This window comes from Dendrobium catenatum, unplaced genomic scaffold (genome assembly GCF_001605985.2).
Source record: "Dendrobium catenatum unplaced genomic scaffold, ASM160598v2 fragScaff_scaffold_842, whole genome shotgun sequence".
Classification (NCBI taxonomy): domain Eukaryota; kingdom Viridiplantae; phylum Streptophyta; class Magnoliopsida; order Asparagales; family Orchidaceae; genus Dendrobium; species Dendrobium catenatum.
The window spans coordinates 251,257-273,892 of NW_021319304.1; the positions used below are offsets into that span (position 1 = coordinate 251,257).

The window sequence follows — 22,636 nt, forward strand, 5'->3', positions numbered from 1 at the left end:
GAGAGCATGTGATCGACTAATGTCTATGTCTATTGAGTGTTAATGATTAATTTCTGACAAGCATCACGTCATATATGAGGAATGATAAAAGTTAGGCTATATTAGTCAGTGGTATGATCCTGTTTTAGGACCGGAGACTAGCGGTTTAGAATGCAAATGTTGGACATTGGATGGTGACGAATGAAAAATATCAAAAGTTACATTAGAGTAAATTGTTAGCTTGTTCGTTCATCTCATAATAGAGAGTACCAGCAATTGAGAATATAAGTGTCCTATGTTAATATTTGATGGATGTAATATATCAATTGTAGATAAGTTTTAGACAATAATTGACGTGAAATATATGAATTCAAGCAATAAGGAGCTTTTGGCTTAGTCACACTGTTAAATTGAGTCAGTGGCCTTGAAAGTTGTTAGAAAAGATTTTATGACTTTATACTATTATTAAAAAATTTATAATTAAAATATCATATTTTTTTAAAAGTAGAATATATATATATATATATTCTAAATTTGATCCTGAATATCATAGTCAAATTTGAGAGAGAACTACAAATGATCCCAAAGGATCAAAATGATGTTCAATCAAATATTTAACTATGATAATTTAGATATAGTATCATTAATTTCATACTCTAATTCATATCAATGACTGCCGGAGGAAAAAAATATCATTGATTGTCTATTATTCGAGTACGATAATAATGATCATCATTTTTTTTTTATATTTTCTAAAGAGAATTAATTAAATGTTTTGAAAATTTAATTTTGAAAATTAGATCCGAATTTTTAAATCTACTGAATAACATAGAAAAATTTGGAACACAATATATATTCTATATATTTTTAAAATAGCTGACGGTACTTTAGGAACACAAGTATTTTCCCGTCATTAGCGCTCAATTCGTTCTCTGGCCTTTCCATCAGCGCGACGTCTTGGGTCTCTTACCCATCTTCCTTGCAGCCCTAATCCATGACGATCCGCCGGCTCCTAAGCCTTGCCCGCCGTCCCCGCGGACTTCCACCGGCCAGATCAGCCTCCGGGTCCGCCCTCGCTGCCCCCGTTGCCTCCGATGCCCCCACCATCCGCCCTGTCATGATCTACGACCGTCTCTCGGAGGCCGTCAGTGCCAAGATCAAGCGCCTCGACGATCCCGACCCTCGCTTCCTCCGATTCGCCTCGCCTCACCCATCCGTCGCTGACCATACCGATATCCTCTCTGCGCCTGAGACGCGCGTTACGACGCTCTCCAATGGCCTCCGCGTCGCCACGGAATCCACGCTTGCATCTCCCACCGCCACCGTCGGCGTCTGGATTGATGCCGGTAGCCGATTTGAGACAGACGAGACGAACGGCACCGCACATTTCCTAGAGCATATGATTTTCAAGGGAACGGCGGAGCGGACGGTGAGGCAGCTCGAGGAGGAGATCGAGAACATGGGGGGTCATCTTAATGCTTACACTTCCAGGGAGCAGACGACGTATTATGCTAAGGTGCTGCGCAAGGACGTGCCCAATGCACTCGAAATCCTTGCGGATATACTGCAGAACTCCAGCTTTGATGAATCTAGGATCAATCGGGAGCGAGATGTCATCCTTCGTGAGATGGAAGAGGTTTGTTGAAACCCTTAACTAAGAGAGAACTTAGATGTTCTTTCTTAACGTATTATTTATACTCATTTGCTTTTTAAGTTAAATTTTAGCTATCTAAATTTTCAATTTGTAAGTTTGTCGCTTAATTTTATTTTTACCTGGAGTTAAATAGTTAAAGGAATTTCTTCAACTACATATCGTCATAGTATTCGGAATTGGCCATATAACTCTTGTAAATAAGAGTGGTTATATGTAGTGGAAAAACTTCAAATATTTGTCCATTGAGATGATATTGTTATTTTCAATACTTTGAGAGCTGGAGTCATGGATCAATTGTGTTATTACTATTATCATTTGAGAAAAATCATTTGTATTCACCGTACCATTAAATGGTACTCCATCATATTTTTGTCTCTCACCTCCTTTTGATTATCCATTTGTGTGACATGTACAAGAGAATATTATCCAATTAGAATTAGCATATTGTCTAACCAAATCTCATAAATTACTTCTGAAAAATTATTATTGATCATCCTAATAGCTCTTTCTTTATGATTAGTGTTACTTAATATAGCCTTGTCTTTAATACCGCTTTTGTCAGACTTAGCCCAGTGGCTTGGAATACTAAGGTAAGAACGGATGCTCGGATTGAGTTTTTAAAATTTCATCTAATTATTCTTAAAATATCATCATTCAATGCAACCAAATAACTGCCATCATATGAAATTTATTCTAAACTTAAATTTCAACACTTCTAATATAATTACCGCTCTTCTATGATGTCATGTTTACAGTATACATATCATCTTCTTCCACTCATGTAGTTCTTGAGATCATATCTTAATAAAATTGATTAAAACAATGATGAGCTATCAAAGTGGATGCATCAGATCTCTAAGTTATAATAATATAAAGGAATTTAGATGACAATATGTATGCTTGTTAAAGTAAATAAATTAATATAAAATTGTTTAACAAGATAAGAAGTTTCGAATTATTCCTTTATATGGTGAATTTTTTTTGATTTCATTCAAAAAAGAAAAAAAAATCAGATTTCATTGTTTTAAAATAAATTATGAATTTTTCTAATCTAAACACCTATCTCGAAGATTTATTCTTTTGTACCTTTGTAAAATCGACAACTATTTCCTCTTGCTTTTATTTAACACCCCAAATCCTAAAAAAATAGACATAAGTTTAAAAGTTTCTAATTAAAGTTTCATTCTACAATTTTGAGAGAAAAACGATCTGCCTCACTCTAATCCAGCTTTGTTTCCCTCTCCCTTTGCATCTCGCACTTTTTTTCCCCCTCGAATACTCATACACACCGTACTCAATAGATTTTCGATCATGCTTGCCTTAGATTTCATTGTTTTAAAGTAAATCATGAATATTCTCCCGCTCGAGCCCACTTGCCTAATCGCCCTTGGTCTTGTTCTCGCTTGTGTGCTCCTTCTACCTTTTTCGCTTGCACTCCCTTATGCTCTCATTGACTCGTTCTCCTACTCTCACTTGTTTACTATTTGCATTCAAAACCCGTCTAACCCCTTCTCTTATAACTAAGAATTGGATTTCTATTATTTTTTTAAAAGGGTTATTACATAGGCTAGTGCAGACTATATCACGGCCCCATTGCCTTAGCAAATTGCTCAGTATCGGGTAGCTGCCAATATAGCAATTCTAATTATTTTAATCATATTAGCATGATGTCTAATTAATTGTTAAACACTTTTATTATGTTATAAATATTTTCTTTGATCTATTAAAAATACTTATGTATATTGAGTTTCTATTAACTAAACTTTAATTTATATGTTTGTCATCCTTGAAACTTTAGTTTAATCAAATCACCATCCTTACATTGCTAAACATTCTAAATAAAGACATTAGGCACTAATTCTTATAATCCTCATTTGCATTCCTGACTATGTTCAATTGTCTGTTTTGAACTCATCTTTAGGCTGCAACATTTTTAAGCAAGCTTAGTGCATAGGATCATCATCATATTTTATATGTGTTTAATTAATCTGTAGCTAATCATTAGATGCAGATGAACTAAACAAGGCTTGTTATAATCAAATCACAATTTAGTCAATCATAAAACATATGAGGAAACATTTTGGCTCATTCTCAACAATAGCATGTGATTGGACCTTGATGTTGTTTCAAGTTACTACGTTATTTGTCACTTCTAGTCCATAAATTGAGGTATGGAGGTCATGGTGCAAATCAGAAGTTCTTTGTTAAAATTGCTTAATATATATATATATATATATATGAATTTTATGCTGATAAGATGAGTTTTTCTATGTCTAAAATGATTTCTTCTGGATGTTATTCTGTTGGACGGTGATTATTAGTGCACATAAAGATTTTTTTTTTTTTCATCTTTGTTCTTCTTTGCCTGTAGATTGAAGGACAGGCTGAAGAAGTTATTTTCGACCATTTGCATGCTACTGCATTTCAGTACACTCCTTTAGGGAGAACTATATTGGGATCTTCTCAGAACATCAAAACAATAACAAAAGATCATCTTAAGAACTACATATCAACACATTACACAGCTCCTAGAATGGTAAGAGCTTCTGTTGATCTTCTCCTTTTAATTTATTTGTTTCATATGGTTCTGTTATGGTTGGAATTTTGTATTTTTAGATATTATTAAAGGCTTTTGCTTAAACCAAACTAGCTTTTCAGGTCATTTCTGCAGCTGGTGCTGTAAAGCATGAAGAAATAGTTGATCTCGTCAAGAAGCAGTTTACAAAGCTTTCAGCAGATCCAACGACAGCTTCCCAGTTGGTTGCACGAGAACCGGCATATTTTACAGGCTCTGAGGTGCAAATGCCCAAATTCTCATCCCTTTTATTGTCTATTTTCACTACATGCTTTTAATTAGTGATATCTAAAACTATGCAATCACTTAAATTCAGGTTCGGTTAATAGATGATGACCTTCCACTTGCACAATTTGCTATTGCTTTTGCTGGAGCATCATGGACAGATCCAGACTCTATTCCTTTGATGGTTATGCAGTCTATGCTTGGGTCTTGGAACAAAAGTTCGGGCAGTGGAAAGCACGCAGGGTTTGTTTTTTAACCTGATCCATATTTTGTTTCATTGTCATTAGACTTATGCTAACTATATTTTTATATTGGCTTATTGTACATTTGATCTGTTAACAGATCTGAGTTGGTTCAACGGATTGCCATTAATGAAATAGCCGAGAGCATGATGGCCTTTAATACTAACTATAAGGATACGGGTCTTTTTGGTGTTTATGCAATGTGTAAGGTTAGTTGCTTCTTTTTTATGTATAATACTGCTTTCTGCATTGCCCTATCTAGATTGCACATCCCTCTTTCTTTTGGATATGTTGTAGACATGCTAAACTATACCTTCTAGGTTGGCAAGACTACTAAGTTTCTATACAGGCTGTCAAAACTTGCTTTTGTATTATCCACACATACACACACACAAACACACACACACACACACACACACACACACACACATATATATATATATATAATATATATATATGATAATTCTGAAATTCATCTTATTTTATCTGGTCCTCAGGATGTATGACCCTGAAGCCAGTTTGTTTACCTGCTTAAGAGTTTCATAGTACAGTGACTACATATTTAGAAACATATTCTGTAGCCTTTGTTTTCACATTTTTTGGTGGTATGCGTGGGATGTATATTTTGTTAGCATGTCAAGTTCTCTATAAAATGTCTATTTGAAGTATTGCAACAGTTTATTGTTTTATTCAGTTGTTTAATTGGCATACTTGTAGATTCTAGAGTTGAAATATGGGTTCTTTGGCTTAGGGATATACAGCGAGATTGTAAATGTATGGATACTTTGGAAACCAGGCTTTAACCTATATAAGCATCACTTAGTTTGCCTGCAGTCAAAAGTATGCTTGCTTCTGCCAAGTGCACCTGTCTTGGGCATATATGAGGAAAGCTAGGTGATGTAGATGCTTGAAGATTATTAATTAGTCAGAAGTCATTTCCTGCTGGGCCGACTTCAGAAGCGCTTGAAATAACAGTTTTTTTAATGTGATGTGATGAGAGAGAGAGAGAGAGAGATGTGCGGGGGTAATACTGCCGTGAAATGAAAAAAAAAGTATATTGAAAGTTTATATTCAAGAGCTTGTTTTATCACTATTAAGGTTGATTGAAGCTTGGGAAGTTTTCAACCTTGTAACAACATTGTTTTCTCGTCTATAAATTTTACATGCAAAACACGGTCTACTTGTTTAAACAAGATGTCTCTTCCTAGAAGGATTTGAACATTTTTCTGTTAGAGCTTTGTAGGCTTAAGACAATATTAGCAAAATCAACCAAGAAGCTTAGGTTAGATTTAGCAACAAAAATTGGCGCTAGACGATGAATTGTTATTGTCGTTGTTTTAGTGGTATGTTAAATTGCTTATAATGCTGGCATATCAAGTCATCTAGAATCAGTGTTTCGCTGTAATTTACCAGTACATTTTCTCCTTTTTATCATAAATGAATATTTAAATAATTATGGATGCTTGGTATCTATTCTTTATCTGAACTCAGTCGGTCCAATTTTCAATATGAGAGGTATTATGGGAATGTGCTGATATTTGTGAAGAGTTGAGGTTTGACGTATCATTTGAGAAAGAATTTTTTTTTATTACTATCTTGGGTGTTTGGTTGACAAAAGTTTGCTTCCTTGTTAAAAAATTGCCTTTAAAAAAGCTATTTTTGGAAAAATATAACTGAAACTGCATTTGAGAAGGTAGTTTTTAATAACAAAAGCAGAAAAGGATGAACCACTCCTCCCTAAATGAAGCCTTAACATGTGGAAACATTTTTTTTTAGACAAAAGATGAGCATTGTCGGTGTCAGGTCCTAAGTCCTTGATAAGAAAAGTAGAGGGTTGCGTTAGGGAGTTGACAACCAGCATGAATTTGTCGAAAATCGCATGAATCATTTAATACATTGTGTTAATGTTAAGGCGTTTCCTGGAAGCGATACGATGTTTAGCTTGAATACAACGAAAAGTGTGCAAGGGCCACTGCACCGTCTCATAGGTTCAGTGTTAAATAAGCAATAATTCTCACATTATGGACGGATGTGAGCAAAAAAATTAATCAATAAAATTAGGATTAAGATAAAAACTTGGAATATAGATTCTCTTATAGGCAAATTAATTAAATTAATAGATATTATGATTCATAAAATGACAAATATTTTATGTATTCAGGAAACTAATTATGTTGGAGGAAAAGCTAAGGTGATTGATAGTATAGAATTTAAACTATGATATTTAGGTATGAGTCATAATAGAAATGGTGCATGTGTAATTATAGATAAGAGTTTGATGGATAATGTTGTAGAAATTGATAAAATTGAGGATATAATTATAACTTTAAAGATTGTTGTTGAAGCAAAGATAATTAATATTACAAGTATTTATGCCTCTTAAGTAAGTTTAGATATGTGTTAAAAATTAGAATTTTGGAATAAATTAGAAGAATTAATATGAAGGATATATCTTGAATAAAAAGTTTTTATTGGAGAAGATTTAAATGGACGTGTTGGTAGAATATTAGAAGATTTTAAAAGCATTCATGGTGGCTATGAATTTGGAGCGACTAATGAAGGTGGTAGGTCCATATTAGATTTTGTTATATGATTTTATAATTGGTAATACCTAAAAAAAGCAAGGAGCAATCACATATAAGAATGGATATAATAAAACTCAGATTGATTCTTTTCTTATAAGAAAAAAAAAGATCGTTTAGATTGTAAAGTCATTTTGAGTGAAAGTTTATATATCCTACATTGCTTATCATTTTTTAACTTTAAGATGAATGAGGGAATATGAAAAATAATGTAAAATATTATCCTTGGGGCATTTAAATAATACTAATAGAATTATTTTTGAGTAAGATTCAAAATCGTAATATTTTCTTTGTTCATGAGAAGCTAATGTTATGTGGGAAAAAGTAGTCAGTGATATTAAGAATGTTGTAAAATATTTGCTTGAAATATGAAAAAGAAAAAAACTCATAATGGGAAAAATAGTTAGTGGTGAATTCAAAATGTGTAATAAAAGATAAAAAATAAGAAGATTTGATATAAAAATTAGTTTATATATAAAAGCTTAGAAAATTGAAATATATATAGAGGGGCTCGTAGAAAGTCTAAAAAAGTAATATGCAATCCAAAAATTTTAACACATAGTAATTTATATGATAGATTAGATGTTAAAGAGGGTGAAAGATATATGTATAAGTAAGCCAAGCAAAGAGATAGGAGAAATAAGGATTTAGCTCAAATGAAGTTCATTAAGAATGAAGATCAAAAAGTGCTTTTCTTAGAAAAGAATATTCAACATAGGTGAGATATTTCGATAAGCATTTCAATGAAGATTGCAATAATTTGATTAATTTTAGGGACTTTAGCATTCTAAGTGAAAATAGAGAATTTTGTTTATATTGTCGTGTTAGTAAAATTGAAGTTAGAGAGGCTTTAAAGAAAATGAAGTGTGAAAAAACAGTTGATCCTGATGGCATTCCAATAGATGTGTGGAAATGCTTAAGTGATAAAGGAATTTCTTAGCTTATTAAACTTTTTAATATTATTTGAAGATTAAAAAGATGTCAGATGAGTGAAGGAGTGTGTTGTTTATTATATTTTAGAATAAAGGTGATGCACATGAGTGAGTGAAATATAAATGAATTAAGATAATGTGTCATACATTAAAACTATCGGAGAGAGTAAATGAGCTAAGTTACAACACGATACTAATGTTTCTCAAAATTAGTTTGGATTCATGCAGAGTAGGCCTACTATGGAAGCTATACATTTATTGAGAGGTTTGATGAAGAAGTTTAGAGAGAATAACGAGGATCTACATATGATATTTATTGATTTAGTGAAAGCATATGTTAAAGTTCTAAAAGAAGTGCTCTGGGAAGTTCTAGAAAATAAAGGAATTAATAATATTTACATTCAAGTCCTAAAGGATATGTATACATAAGCTATTACTTGTGTTCAAACACAAGGTGGTTTGACCAAGTATTTTTCTATTTTAGTTGGATTACATTAAGGATCAGCTTTAAGCCCCTTTTTTTGTTTTAGTCATGGATGCTTTTACTAGACTTTTGCAAGAGAATGTACTCTGGTGTATACTTCTTGCTAATTATATTCTTTTTTGTTGATCAAACTAGAGAGGGAGTTGAAGGAAAATTTGAATTAGGGAGGTCAACCTTAGAGTCTAAATGTTTTTCTTTTGAGTTGATCTAAAATTGATTATATGAAGTGTAATTTTAGTAGTAATAGACATGGTGGGAGGATCGTGACTTTGGACGATCAAGTCATTAAAAAGAGTACACATTTTAGATATCTCGTGTCTATTGTTCAAATCGATGGTGAAATAGAGAAAGATATTATTAGTAGAATTCAAGTTGGATAGTTGAAGTAGAGGAATGCATCAAGCCTGTTGTATGATAGAAAAGTACCCCTTAAACTTAAGAAAAAAATTTATAAGATGGTGAGAGACTTGCAATGCTTTATGGCGCAGAATATTTGCCATTAAAAGAGAAGCATAAAGTTACATGTTGCAAAGATGATGATGCTCAAGTGGATGTTGGGCTTTACACTTAGAGGCGGAATGCGAAACGAGTATATACATGATGAGGTTGTAGTAGCTCCAGTGACATATAAGATTATAGAGAGTCGTCTTAGATGGTTTGGTCACATAAAACGTCGGCCTTCCGATGATCCATTTAGGAGAGTAGATATGTTAGATATGATCTTTGTTAAGAAATGTAGAAGTAGACTTAAAAAGACTTGATTAGAAAGTATTTAGTAATGTTATTTTTTATTAGATTTAAATAAGTATTTGACTCTTAAAAGGATTCAATGGAGAAAAAGCCGACCCCAAGTAGTGGGATGAAAACTTGATGTTGTTATTGTTGTTATTATGAAGAGGGTCTTCATGTATGACATAGAGCAAAAGACCCGTATAGTATTTTAGAAGATAGTGTATGGCTAACGAGGCTTCTTAAGCAGTGAGCGGTTTACATATATAGAAGTTTCCTTGATGCCTTATCCATGGAGAGTTCCTCCTTTTGCGGGTTGCTCTGCATGATGTTCTTCTTGTTGTTGGCTTGGCCTTTTTGGGTAGAAATAAGAGAGATTCTTATCCTTAAAAAAAAAATCAAAGGGAGAATTTTTGGAACAAATCTTTGTACAGTCATGATATAAATTCAGTCATTACCACTTATTTAAGTCAAATATTGTACTATCTTCATCAATAACTATGATAATGTGCAATATCTATATGAAAGTAGATAGCTATTGGGTATAAACTGTACAATTCAGAATATATTACAAAAGCTTCCTTCTCTACATTGGGTCATACCAAAATTGCAGCCCAATCTCCTCCTATAGTGACGGTGGCTTTACTTTCATGACATATGCTTGGCATTGATAGCTGGATTAATTAATTATTTTATATTTTATTATTGGATTTATGTTTTAGAAAATGTTGATATTTTCTTTTAAATTTGTTTGGGCTTATCAATTTAGAAATAATATTCTGGTGGTTATTTTATTTAATTATCCTTATTGGTGTTTTCCCTTACAAATAAGACCCTAAGGGTTATCTTGATTTTGTTAGCCTTCCCGTCTTCATAATCCATCCACTCGTCAAACCTACCTTATTGCCCTCTCTCTCTCTCTCTCTCTCTCTCTCTCTCTCTCACATTCCCATCTATGCTATCTTTTACCTATCTTCCCCTTCCACTATGTATTTTTCTTTATCCGTCTCTGATCTCCCAAAACCCACATGAGACTGATAGGAAACACTTGAAGATTTCTAGTAAATCCTATAAATTTTAGAAATCAGTGAGAAACTCTTCCAAACTCCACAATAAAATCAGAAAAATAATAATTTTATTGCAATAATCAATTAGATCGGAAGAAAAAAACAAGATACAAGTGATCCTCTATTCGAGAGGAGGATCGATCTCTCCCAATCTCTAGATGAATCTAGAGCCCAAAACCTAAACCTAAGAAATCCCAAAATTAGCCAAATTCAAGATGCCCTAATTATAGGAAAACAAAGTATTTAATGCATTCAAATCTATGATGCACCGACACGGACACGACGACACGGACACGGGACATGGCAATTTTTAAAAATATAGGACACGGGTGCGGCGTGGACACGGCATAATATTTTTTTAATATAATATATAATAATTTTTGAAAAATATAGGACACAGACACGGCGTGGACAGATGGCTCTTTTGAACCTTCACATAATCCACCCCCGCCAGTAGCAGAGCTTATTTTGCTAACAAACCAATCATACATATGAATACATCAAATTAAATTGATATGAAGTGAAATCAAAATATCCCAATAATAAGACAACATGAATACAACAATATACCAGTCTGCCGGGGGTCCAAGGGGGCGCTGCCCCCTGGCGGGGTTCGAGCATGTACCGAGCGGTACCGAGCATGTACCTAGCAGTACCGAGCATGTACCAAGTGGTACTGAGCATATATTGAGCAGTACCGAACATGTACTGAGCGGTACCGAGCATGTACTGAGCGGTACCGAGCATATACTGAGCAATACCGAGCATGTACTGAGCAATACCGAGCATGTACTGAGCAATACCAAGCATATACTGAGCGGTACCGAGCATGTACTGAGCGGTACCGAGCATATACTGAGCAATACCGAGCATGTACTGAGCAATACCGAGCATGTACTGAGCGGTACCGAGCATGTACTGAGCGGTATCGAGCATATACTGAGCAATATCGAGCATGTACCTAGTGATACTCATTTAATAACCGGACACGTGTGTCCAACACGCGTGTCCGATTTTAATTTTAATTTTTTTAATTGCGACACTCCAATGTCGTGTCGGACACGTGTCCATGCCTTGTCCGACGCGTGTCCGTGTCCGACACGACATACCCTCTCTAAGTGCCGTGTTGGTGCATCATAGATTCAAATCAAAAGGAAATCCTTAAACAGTCTCTACATTCAAATTTTCCTCCAAAATCCCTAAAAAATCCTTCCTAAAATGCTTCATTGGCTTTGGCGGCTCACGCGGCATGCACAAGAGGCGGAGAAGTTCTGCCTCTGTTTCGCTGGGCCGGTCCCATGTGGATTGGATAATGGACCGGTCTAACAATACTCTCCTCCCAAAGATTCACCTTGTCCTCAAGGTGGAGATATGCTCGTGTTCCCATGGAGGTGGCCATCCTTGAGGTGGTTGAAAAACCTTGCCAAATTGATGAATCAAGGGCTGCACTGAAAGAGAAACATCCCCTTCCTTTTCCATCCTGATCACATCTAGCCTGTGTAGTCTCACCAGATAATCTTCCCCCACCTATTGTATGCTCTTAACCATGGTCTTAAGTGATACTATGACTTTGGATAGCCCTGCATCTCCCCTTATAACCACCTTTCTCCCATCCACCCTTAATTCCATCGTGAGTGCTCCCCAATTGTCCTTGGTTTCCCCCAAGGTTTGCAACCACTTCATTCTATAGATGACATCTATACTTCCTAACTCTAGTTGGAGAAAATACTCCTTTACTTCAATCCACTGGATAGTCAACACCACTCATCTATAAATCCCCTGGCCTTTCTCCACCTTCCCTGTACCCATCATCACCCCATAATAACCGGTGTCCACCAATTTCACTCCCAATTGGTTGACGACTTGAGTGGAAATTGAATTATGGGTAGCCCCGCTGTCAATCAATACTACCACCTCCATGCCTATTATTTACCCCTTCACCTTCATCGTATGATTTGAAGTGAATCATACAACTGAATTCAGGGAGACTTCTGCCGCATCCAAATGCATCTTGTCATCCATCTCTCTCACACCTCCCTCCTCAGTATCCTCATCATCACAGACGGTGAGAATCTGAAGAGTTCGATCCTTACACCTGCCCCCTGGAGTATACTTCTCATAACACCGGAAACATAACTCTTTTGCCCTCTTCTCCTGTATCTCATTCTTTGTCATCCTCTTAAAATTTTCTCCACTCCCTCCTACTGGCTTATCCACGGTGGTCTCATGAAATCCTCCTAATGTCGAGGGTGCTAAATGAGTAGTCATCATCCTGTAAGTGCCTCCGGAGCTACCACTCCTGGCTGCCCTCTCTAGATTCTTCTGATTTTCCACCAATTGGGCCAATTTCATCGCCTATCCCAAGTCACAAGGCATCAGAACCTTCACTGCCGCTCGGATCTCTGCCTTCGGCCCCTTCATGAAATTCCCCTCCAATACTGTCTCTGATAATTGCTCCACCCTACTAGCCAAGTGCTCAAAATGCTCACGATAGACGGCGACTAATCCCTCTTGCGCCAGAGCAAAGAACTGCTCATAGAAATCTCCTCCTTGGTCGGTTTGGAAACGTTCTATTATGCTCCTTGAATTCTCCCCAGCTCCTGATGGGTTTCCTTTGGTCTCTCCACTGGTACCATGACAATGTCTTCCTCTCCAAACATAAGCCTGCTACTGTCAGCTTCTCATCCTCCGTTAGCCCATTAACGGCAAAGTACCTCTCCATCTTATAGATCCACCCATACGCATCCTCTCCCTCGAAGATATGCATCTTCAACTTTCTCACCTTGAAGATGGAGAGGTACTTTGCCGCCCCACCCCCCGCCCCCACCCCCACCCCCCACACCCCCAAGTCTCCCGATCTTCCCTCCCCTTTCATACCCATAACCTCCTTCGAATTCCCCTCTCCTCTCTTCAAAATCAGCCACCTGGCGGCCCTAATTTCCTTCCCTACATTCCCAATCAACGCCCCTTTGCTTCTGCCCTCCATACCCATGCCTTTCCCCAAACCTATCTCCTCTATCCTCCCTTTGGAAAGGCTCCAGATGGGATCTTCTCCTTTCTCCCTTTACAATCTCTACCTCCTCTTCATCCTTACGGATTTTAGAATTTGTATTATGTCCTTCTGGCCCTCTCGCCACGGAAGCCGCCGATTGATTGTGGAATTCTAACATCTCCTGTGAGTCCGCGACTTGCCCTTCCATGGAAGAAATTCTGTCTTCCAATGTGGTTTTGATTTGGTTTATCTCTCCTTCCAATATCTCCTCCAAAGCACCCACTTTTTTGGCCGCCATCGATCTCCAGATTTTTTGTAGATACAAAAATCTGAATTTTGCCTTCAAAAAACAGCACTTTCCTTCTTTATCGCTTCAAGAACAGCCCACCAACGGTCCCAAGATTTGCTCTGATACCAATTTGATAGGAAACACTTGAAGATTTCAATAGATCCTATCAATTTCAGAAAATCATCGAGAAACTCTTCCAAACTCCAAAAGAAAACCAGAAAAGCAGTAATTTTATTGCAAGAATCAATAGATCGGAAAAAAACAACAAAATACTAGTGATCCTCTATTCAAGAGGAGGATCGATCTCTCCCAATCTCAAGATGAATCTAGAACCCAATATCTAAACCTAAGAGATCCCAAAATCTGCCAAAATTCAATATGCCCTAACCCTAGGAAAACAAAGTATTTAATGCATACAAATCAAAAGGAAATCCCTAAACAGTCCCTACATTCAAATTTCCCTCCCAAATCCCTCAAAATTCTTTCCTAAAATGCTCCATTTGCTTTGGCGGCTCACGCGGCATGCGCAAGGGGCAGAGAAGTTCCGCCTCTGTTGCGCTGGGCCGGTCTTTCTCCTGACCTCTTCTTCATCTACTTTGCAAAGAACACCATCTCTAACCACTATGGTCCCAAAATCCTTATGCTATCATGTACTTATCATCTAATGAATCTATAAACTCTGCTCTCTCTCACCACTACAACTCTGCAAGTCTTGATCCTATGCCATGCTCAACACCTAATGTATATAAGTTCTGCTACCAAGGAACTCTAGAAAACTGTTAACCGAAATCATGTTCTCTATCCCATTACATTTGCTAACCTTGCACAACTTCACTGCATCATGTAGCCTTTTGTGAGGATTACAATGTTTTTTTTTTTGGGCGAGGATTGCAATGTTGATGTTGGCCCCGTAGAGCCTAACGACTAGAAAAGACTTGCATTTTCATGGCTGCTCCAATTTGGCTTTTGGATCAAACGGACTTAAACTTATACATGCATATTAGAAAATGAGACATGCATAAAAACGATAAAATAAAATCCCAGTTTTGTAGCTAGAATCCATGTTCCCAGCAGGAAAAAGGAAACTGGAAACTTTCTATGCATATTTTGTTTTTGAGGGTCTTCATCTGATGGACAATATGAATTATCAATGCCCAAAAGTAGCATCTAAAAATGCAAATAATTCATAGTCATAGTATATAAGATGAAAAAAAATATGCTGCAAGGCATATCCAATAGGCCAAATTTATATTACTTTATCCAAAATCTTGAAAGCTTAGTTCAAATATTGATTTATGTCTAAGGAGAACAACAATATTTGTAAATTAATTTTATGGAATTTGTATAATCATACTTTATGATTTTTCTTTTTTTGAACTTTTAATGATCTCATTTTCCCCATAATGCTATTACTCCCATACATGTCAAGCATATTAGATTAGCAAAGCTAACTGATGTGATACATGCAAGGAATTCACAAGAGATTAACAAGAGAATTGATTAAAAGTTAACCAATATAAAATTATGCGTCAAATCAAAGTAAGATTTTATAAATTCGTAGTCTTCCACTTGCTTAGGCAAAGAAACACATGTAGATTAACCAAGACGCTCTTAGTCAAATACACGGGCAAGAGAAACACTAATAGCTTGCAACAAAAATTCAAAATTTAATAATGAAGTGTTCACCTTGGAGGTTCACCTTGGAGGTTTTCTCACTCTATGGTTCTAGGGCTTAGCGGATGAAGATCTTCCAAATTAGACTTGTTGTTGGAAAGGTGACTAGTGTTGGAGGCGGCGGAGAATGTTCGATAAGAACCCATGGTACTCTAGGTTGTTGAAGACGATCGTCTTGGCGAGGCAATAGATGATTCAGTTGACGTAATTTTCCATCGAATCGTCGTACTCCCAATCCAGTTCGTAGAAAGGTGATCGGAAGATATCTATCTCTACTTGGACGTTGTAAGCAAGGCCGTGGTCGGTCTCAGGATCGGCCATACACCAATGACGTGAAGGGTGGAAAATCTTCTAGGCTTCTCTTGGCTTTTATCGACATAAGAGTTATAATGCTCCAAGAGAGGGAGTAGGTGAGGGAGGCAGCTTAAAGAGAGAGGGGCGGCTTGGGTTAGGTCTAAAGAGGTGTGGGAAGGATTTTAGTAAATCTGAATTTTGAATTCAGATTTTCCTAAGGGAGGGAGGACAGTAAATTGAATTTCAAAATTTATTCCAAAAGGTAATAGGGGCTGGCGGTTTGGGGGGTATTAATGATGATTGACATTTAATTTGAAGAGGGGTTAGGCTAGGTAGAGGGGCCGGGCATATGAGGGAGGATGATTGGGATTTTGTTTTATGTGGGCCCCAAAGAATTAAATAGGGTATTTTATTAAATCTGATTTTATTCTCAGATTTAAATAATTTGGAAGATTTCCTTTCTTAGGTTTAGGCAATAGGAAAGAATTTGAAAATCCAATTAATTAATTGAATTCTCATTAGGAAGCTTTCCTAATTACAAAATCCTATTTTAGTAAAGGGAATAATGGGCTTTGAAATTTGAATTTCAAATTTAGGGATCATGGGGAGAGGCCGGCGGCTAGGCGGTGTGGAAGGGGATGGGGGAGGCCGGCGGATGGGGGTTGTGGCTGGAGGCTTGGGCGGTTGTTGGAGGCCGGCGGACAGGTGGTGGGGGTTCGGTTTTGGGAGGAGGGGAAGGGGATGGGGGTTTGGGAGGCCGGCGGGTAGGTGGCTAGGAGAGGAGGTGGAAGTAGAGGGAAAAGAAGAAAAAAAGATCGGGGCCGCGAACCTTGGAATCCTCCGAAGGTTGACGGATATTGCTCTCACCCACCTAGGGTCTCTCCTCTCAAGAACTCACTTAGAGATCAAGCAAAGAAAATTAAAATTTCATTTATCAAAATCATCATCTGATACAATAAAGGATGCCACAATATATAGGCCAATGGAAATAAAAATACAATGACGCAAAAGCCCATGTGGCTGCAACTCAAGATGACTAAAAAAAAAGGGTGCAATCGAAAATAGCAAGTAATACATGAAACATCAAAATAAAGACTAAGCATCAAAATAAAGGCTGTGGATCGTAGCCATCAATCTGCACCTCCTGCGCTGATATACTCGTCAAAAACGTCTGTCGATGTCCACATCACTAACTCATCACCTTACTGTAATTAAGTTGGAGATCATTTCATCCACTCATTTCTGAGAATTTATTGTTTATATAATATAATGTTCTGAATGCTTGTGAGTTAATAATATTATTTCCTCGCTTGTTAATCTTTCTTAATTGGAATTGCTTTATACTATTTCAATTACAATTCCATCTAAGCTCTGCTCATTGAATGGCTTTCCTGGTTATGCATCTACTTTTAAATTTGTATGCAGATTGTTATGTACTAGGCTTGCACTTTTTGTCATTTGGTTACACCGGCAGAAATACTAAATTTGTGCTCGGTTTTCCTGTCATAGGCGGATTGTGTTGATGATTTGGCCTGGGCAATTATGCAAGAGATTAGCAAACTATCTTACCGAGTATCAGAAGCTGATGTTATCCGTGCTCGTAATCAGGTTTGTATCACTTCTGTAGATGCATATTTATTTCAGTTTTTGTATCTTATGTTTTTCTCTTATTTTCTTACTAATGAATGCTTGATTTTGTAATGTCCGACTAAAACCTGTTCTTTGATATACGGCTGATGAACAAATACTGTAGATTTCTATCTATTAGCATATGATTTGTAGAATAATTAGCATTGGGCTTGTGTTTATGTTTATGTTTTACATACTACTACAACAATAACATCGAACGTAGTAAGGTCGGCTACATGAATCCTTTTTCTCCGTATGAGTCAAATTCTCATTGAAATCTAACAAAGGTCATTTCTAATATTTTCTAACCAAGTCTTTTTAGGTCTACATCTACCTTTCTTAACATAAAATCAAATCTAATACATCTACTTTCCTAACCGGGTCATCGAAAGGTCGCCGTTTTATGTGACCAAACCATCTAAGGCGACTCTCTCTAATCTTATCTTCTACTAAGGCTACTCCAACCTTTTCACGTATATGCTCATTTCGTCTCTCGTCTCTAAGAGTAAAGCCACTCATCCACCTGAGCATCCTCATCTTTGCAACACTTAACTTAATAGTATGCTTCTCTTTTAATGGCCAGCAACACTTAACTTAATAGCATGCTTCTCTTTTAATGGACAATTTTTTTGCACCATAAAGCATTGCAAGTCTCACCACCATCTTATAGAATGTTTTCTTAAGTTTGAGGGGGACTTTTCTATCACACAACAAGCCCAATGCATTCCTTCCGGTTCAACCATCCAACTTGAACTCTACTAGTAATATTTCTATTTATTTCACCATCACTCTGAACAATAGACCCAAGATATCTAAAACGTTTATTCTTATTAATAACTTGATCGCCTAAAATCACAATCCTCCACTAGATCTATTATTACTAAAATTACACTCCATATATTCAGTTTTAGATCTACTCAAACGAAAACCTTTAGACTCTAAGGTTGACCTCCATAATTGAAGTTTACTTCAACTCACTCTCTAATCTTATCAACAAGAAGAATATCATTAACAAAAAGTATATGGGTAGAACCTCTTGCAAATGTTTAGTGAGAACAAACATACACGACTAAAGCAAAAAAGATAAGGGCTTAAGGCTGATCGCTGATTCTTGATGTAATCCAACTGAAATAAGAAAACACTTGTCAAACCACCTTGTGTTTGAAAACCAGTAACAGCTCCTACATACATATCCTTAATAATTTTAATATAAGCATTATTAACTTCTTTCTTTTCTAGAACTCTCCATAGCATTTCTCTTGAAACTTTATCATATGTTTTCTCTAAATCAATAAATATCATATGTAGATCAGCCTTATTCTCTCTATACTTTTCCATCAAACCTCTCAATATATGTATAGCGTCTATAGTAGACCTACCCAGCAAGAATCCAAATTGATTTTGAGAAACATTAGTATCACACGGAGAAGATTTGCTCTAATTGTTATGCTTTATGATTTTGACACAACCTGGCCTATGTTCCTGTCGATTGGACCTATCCCTTCAGGAATTTAGTGCCCATCCGGTTCACGTTGGCTACTGTTTTAGGTTGACTGACCTGCTTGCTTGTCATCTCATTGACCATTCATCCACAAATTATTTGATGTCATCTCTGTTTCTGAATCTGAATTCTTTCCGCTCCTAATTATTTCATTTTAACAGTTCACTTGTAGTTTATCGAGTTGGATATAGATCTGCTACTATTGTAGACATCAATTTGCAAACAGATAATTTGTTGCTTGCCCATGCTATAGTCACGCAGCCTTCCCTAAGTTGATAAGGCCCACTGGCCAAATATCTGCCATTCTTATTCCATGAGGCGGTTCTTTCAGTTTGGTTATCACTCTTGATGTAGTTCTTGTTTGGTTGGTTTTTTTTTCTGATTTTGCTTTTTTGTTTTTGGCTACATAAGTTACTCAAAAGGGTGGCAGGAAACTACTTCCTACCATCTATTTTAAAACAACGTACAAAGTCTTTTCTAAAAGCAGACTATCTGTGGGCTCCGAAAATTTGGCCTCGGCCTCCACTCGCCTTTCTTATTCGGCGAGGGAGTTTTAACGAACTAAGTTCCGGGGTAAATTTTGGAAGTCAGATGGGTTGTAGATAAGACACTACCCAGAGATTTCGCCCTCATTTTGTGAGGACTTTATGATCTGAGTTATGGTTTCCTATAGGTGCAAGCCCCTATAGTTAATTACCCCTTCCGATCACGAGAGAGAACTTTCGATTAAGGCTAGTCAACAATCAGATATGTATAGAATACGTGTATCTGGCATATAGTAGCAGCATGGGTTTGGATTTTTGAGAACTTGAAAAAAGTTTGGATTTGGGGAATTGAAGAATTGGGTTTTTGGATTTTGGGTTGGAAGATTTGATATTTAAAAATATAAATTTCACCATCTTGCACTTAAAGCGGATGGTAGGGGAATGGATGATGGACCCGATCAAGATCCCATGGTTCCGTCGTCCCGGGCCATCGTGGTCCCTGGTCTACTTAGTCAGAGGAGGTAGTCGACCCAACCTGACAGAAGGATCCTTGTCGGCAGCCATGGGTTGCTTCGTCCAAGGGGACATTTTAGACCTGGGTTGGATATTTGCCTAAGGGGACAAATTTGAATCCACCTTAGCTAACAGAGGGCTTTGTGCCCTATCGATCATATCCTATTGATTCATATCTCAAGGATTTAACGCCAGTAAGGAGCATATTGGCTCTTGCCATAACCGCTATCTGTGGTGCCATTTGGCGGCAAAACCACTCGGTTCAGAGGGCCCCGGGTCATAACCGTTTACCTGCAGTGCCATTTGGCGGCGAAACTGCCGGTTATAGGACACGTACCACGCCCTTACTGATAAGAGATTGTTTGAGAATGGATCCTAGTGATATTTTCGACTAGGCATTTGGCTCTTTGTGAGCTAGAGTTTATTTGAATTTGTCCGCCTCGGCAAACTGTTGCGGAGGGGGGATGGATTTTGCTTTAAGTGCGTTGATGGATTTATTTCAATTTTAAATATTTTTTTTTGGATTTTGGAATTTGAGGATTTTTGGATTTTTGGATATTTGGGTGGAGCTTTGGATTTTGTGTGGACTTTTGGGAGATATTTGAAAATATTTGGGAACCCCTCCGGTTGAGATCTGCATTCAACACGGCCATCATCGGGGTGTTTTGGGTCATTTCTATTTGTAGATTGAACCTTGTCAACTCTATCGGGCTGTCGATAGAGGATCGAGTTTCGTAGGCTTTATGCCCTTATTAGTGAATTCTTTTGATTGTAGGCCTTGAAGGCCTAATATGAATGCATTGAATACACCGGTCTCCACAACCATGTATTTGTTTGAGGGGTTCGAACCCCGTCGACTCCTAATGATCCGTATAGAAGGATCGGTTTCGAACCTGAATTCACTTGTCAACCCGCGCAGCATCCTTAGACGTCACGTGTGTACCTATAACAGCTCGCCGGGGCCCATGCGGGTTTGGGGGCATTTTATAATTAAACCCTATCGACTCCTTTTATTTACTTAGAAGGATCGGGTTTAAATTTAATAACCCGCGCAGCATCCCTAGACGTCACGTGTGTACCAATAACACGCTCGTCGGGGCCCTTGCGGGTGTTTGTGATTGCTTTTACCCCCTTTTAGTGTACGTACGTGTATACAAACTATGGTGCACGTGCAGGGGTACTTTGGACACTTAACATATCTTCTAAGATAGCTTGTATAAATTTGTAGTCACTTGTATTTGTTATGCATCCTTTGCTCTTGCTGGTAGAGGATCAATGTATTTGTTGTTGCCTTATTACAAGCTCGTATAAATATCTAAGTGCTTGTCGTAGGCTCCTGGTACCCTTCTTGTAGATGACATATTATGTGTATGGTGGAACTTCTTCCGCTGCTTGAAAACACTTGCTTTCATTTTGTATTATTTGCCTTTGCTTGCAAAATACCGGTGTATTCAGTTGTATGTTGCATATAGTTGGTTGTAGGGAGGATCCGACATTCATTACATACTGCTCGTTGTATGTTGACTTTCAACATACATAGTTAACTGCATCATTCATTTGTGACCTCCCTTATATCATTACTTAAATATTGACATAACATTTACCATTCACAGCTTCATAGGTTATTTCGCTATTTGTTGATATATGTCGTTGCTTGGAAGAATTTAGCATATTATCTTACAAATTTATATTTGAAGATAAGCTCTCCGTTGACTTTGAAAGCAATAAGGAGGCAACACCTTTGTTTGTATGATTAGCATATGCATCAATCGTTCTTAACCTTTATGGACTGTATGACATTCATTTGGATGTACATCCTTATCGCTCATGCATGCTCACATACACCCCATAGTTGTTTGTAAGGGAATGTCATTTTTCTTCACTAGTTAGTTAACATTGATCGTAGGGACATCGCAATGTTTACTACATCTCCTTGCATCTCTTTAAGTACTTGTAGGGACTGCTACACAAGTTTGCAAGACAGTGGATGTCGGTCAAAGGTGCTTCTACACAACTTGTGTGGATCTTGTATATTGAACTGTTGTCATATTCTAAAAATCATGAAATCTTTCATTATTTATGGGTAGCTTCATATTATCCATCATTGTGAATGGAATATTTCACATATGAGTTACAATATTCATTGAAGTATTCTTGTGTATCTATTTGTAATTTAGATTACACTTCCTTATCAACCAATGATTGCATTCGGGTTGTTGTTGCTCATTCAATGCTCAAGCAATCTTCTTCAATTTATTATCCTTTATGTGTAATAAATTCCATGTGATTTTGTAAAGTTTAAGACCAAGTTCAAATTGAGTTCATGTCATGCCTTCTTAAGTTCAAATGGCTCTTTTGAATCACATGAGATTCAAAGTCAAGTTTTATTATAGTTCAAATTATAAGTCCACATCAAAGTTCTCTTGGGTCCATGTCTTATTCAAGTTCGAAGTCCACAAGTTTTGAGTTCAATGTCAAAGTTCAACTTGCAAGTTCAAACCATATCCACCTGATGTATAAATCAAGTTCAAATTTAGTTCATTTTGATTTGAGTTCTGAGCATAGTTCCAAGTCATTGGTTGTTCTGAGTTCAATTAAGTTCTAGCTCTTCGTTCTTCTCATTTGACTTTCAAATCAAATGTAGGCTCAAATCTTATATTTTCAAATGTAGTTGAGTTTAGTTTTACTTAAGTCAATTGAATTAAGTCCACAAGTCCGTTGTCTTCTCAAGTTCAAAGGTTCACCAGTACGAGTCCAAGTTCAATCATTCTTTGAGTTCAACCAAGTCCA

At 36.9% G+C, this 22,636-nt stretch overlaps 1 protein-coding gene across 1 annotated transcript in view; it reads left to right on the forward strand.

Moving 5' to 3' along the window:
- Positions 1-864: 864 nt before the first annotated feature.
- LOC110098120 (probable mitochondrial-processing peptidase subunit beta, mitochondrial) overlaps positions 865-22,636 on the forward strand; it is a 25,491-nt gene continuing 3,719 nt past the window's right edge. Inside the window, exons 1-6 of the mRNA XM_020824840.2 lie at positions 865-1,615; positions 4,005-4,169; positions 4,292-4,429; positions 4,525-4,676; positions 4,776-4,884; positions 17,228-17,326. Coding sequence (XP_020680499.1) covers positions 974-1,615; positions 4,005-4,169; positions 4,292-4,429; positions 4,525-4,676; positions 4,776-4,884; positions 17,228-17,326 — 1,305 coding nt within the window. The 5' untranslated portion in view covers positions 865-973. The remainder of the gene's footprint in view (positions 1,616-4,004; positions 4,170-4,291; positions 4,430-4,524; positions 4,677-4,775; positions 4,885-17,227; positions 17,327-22,636) is intronic.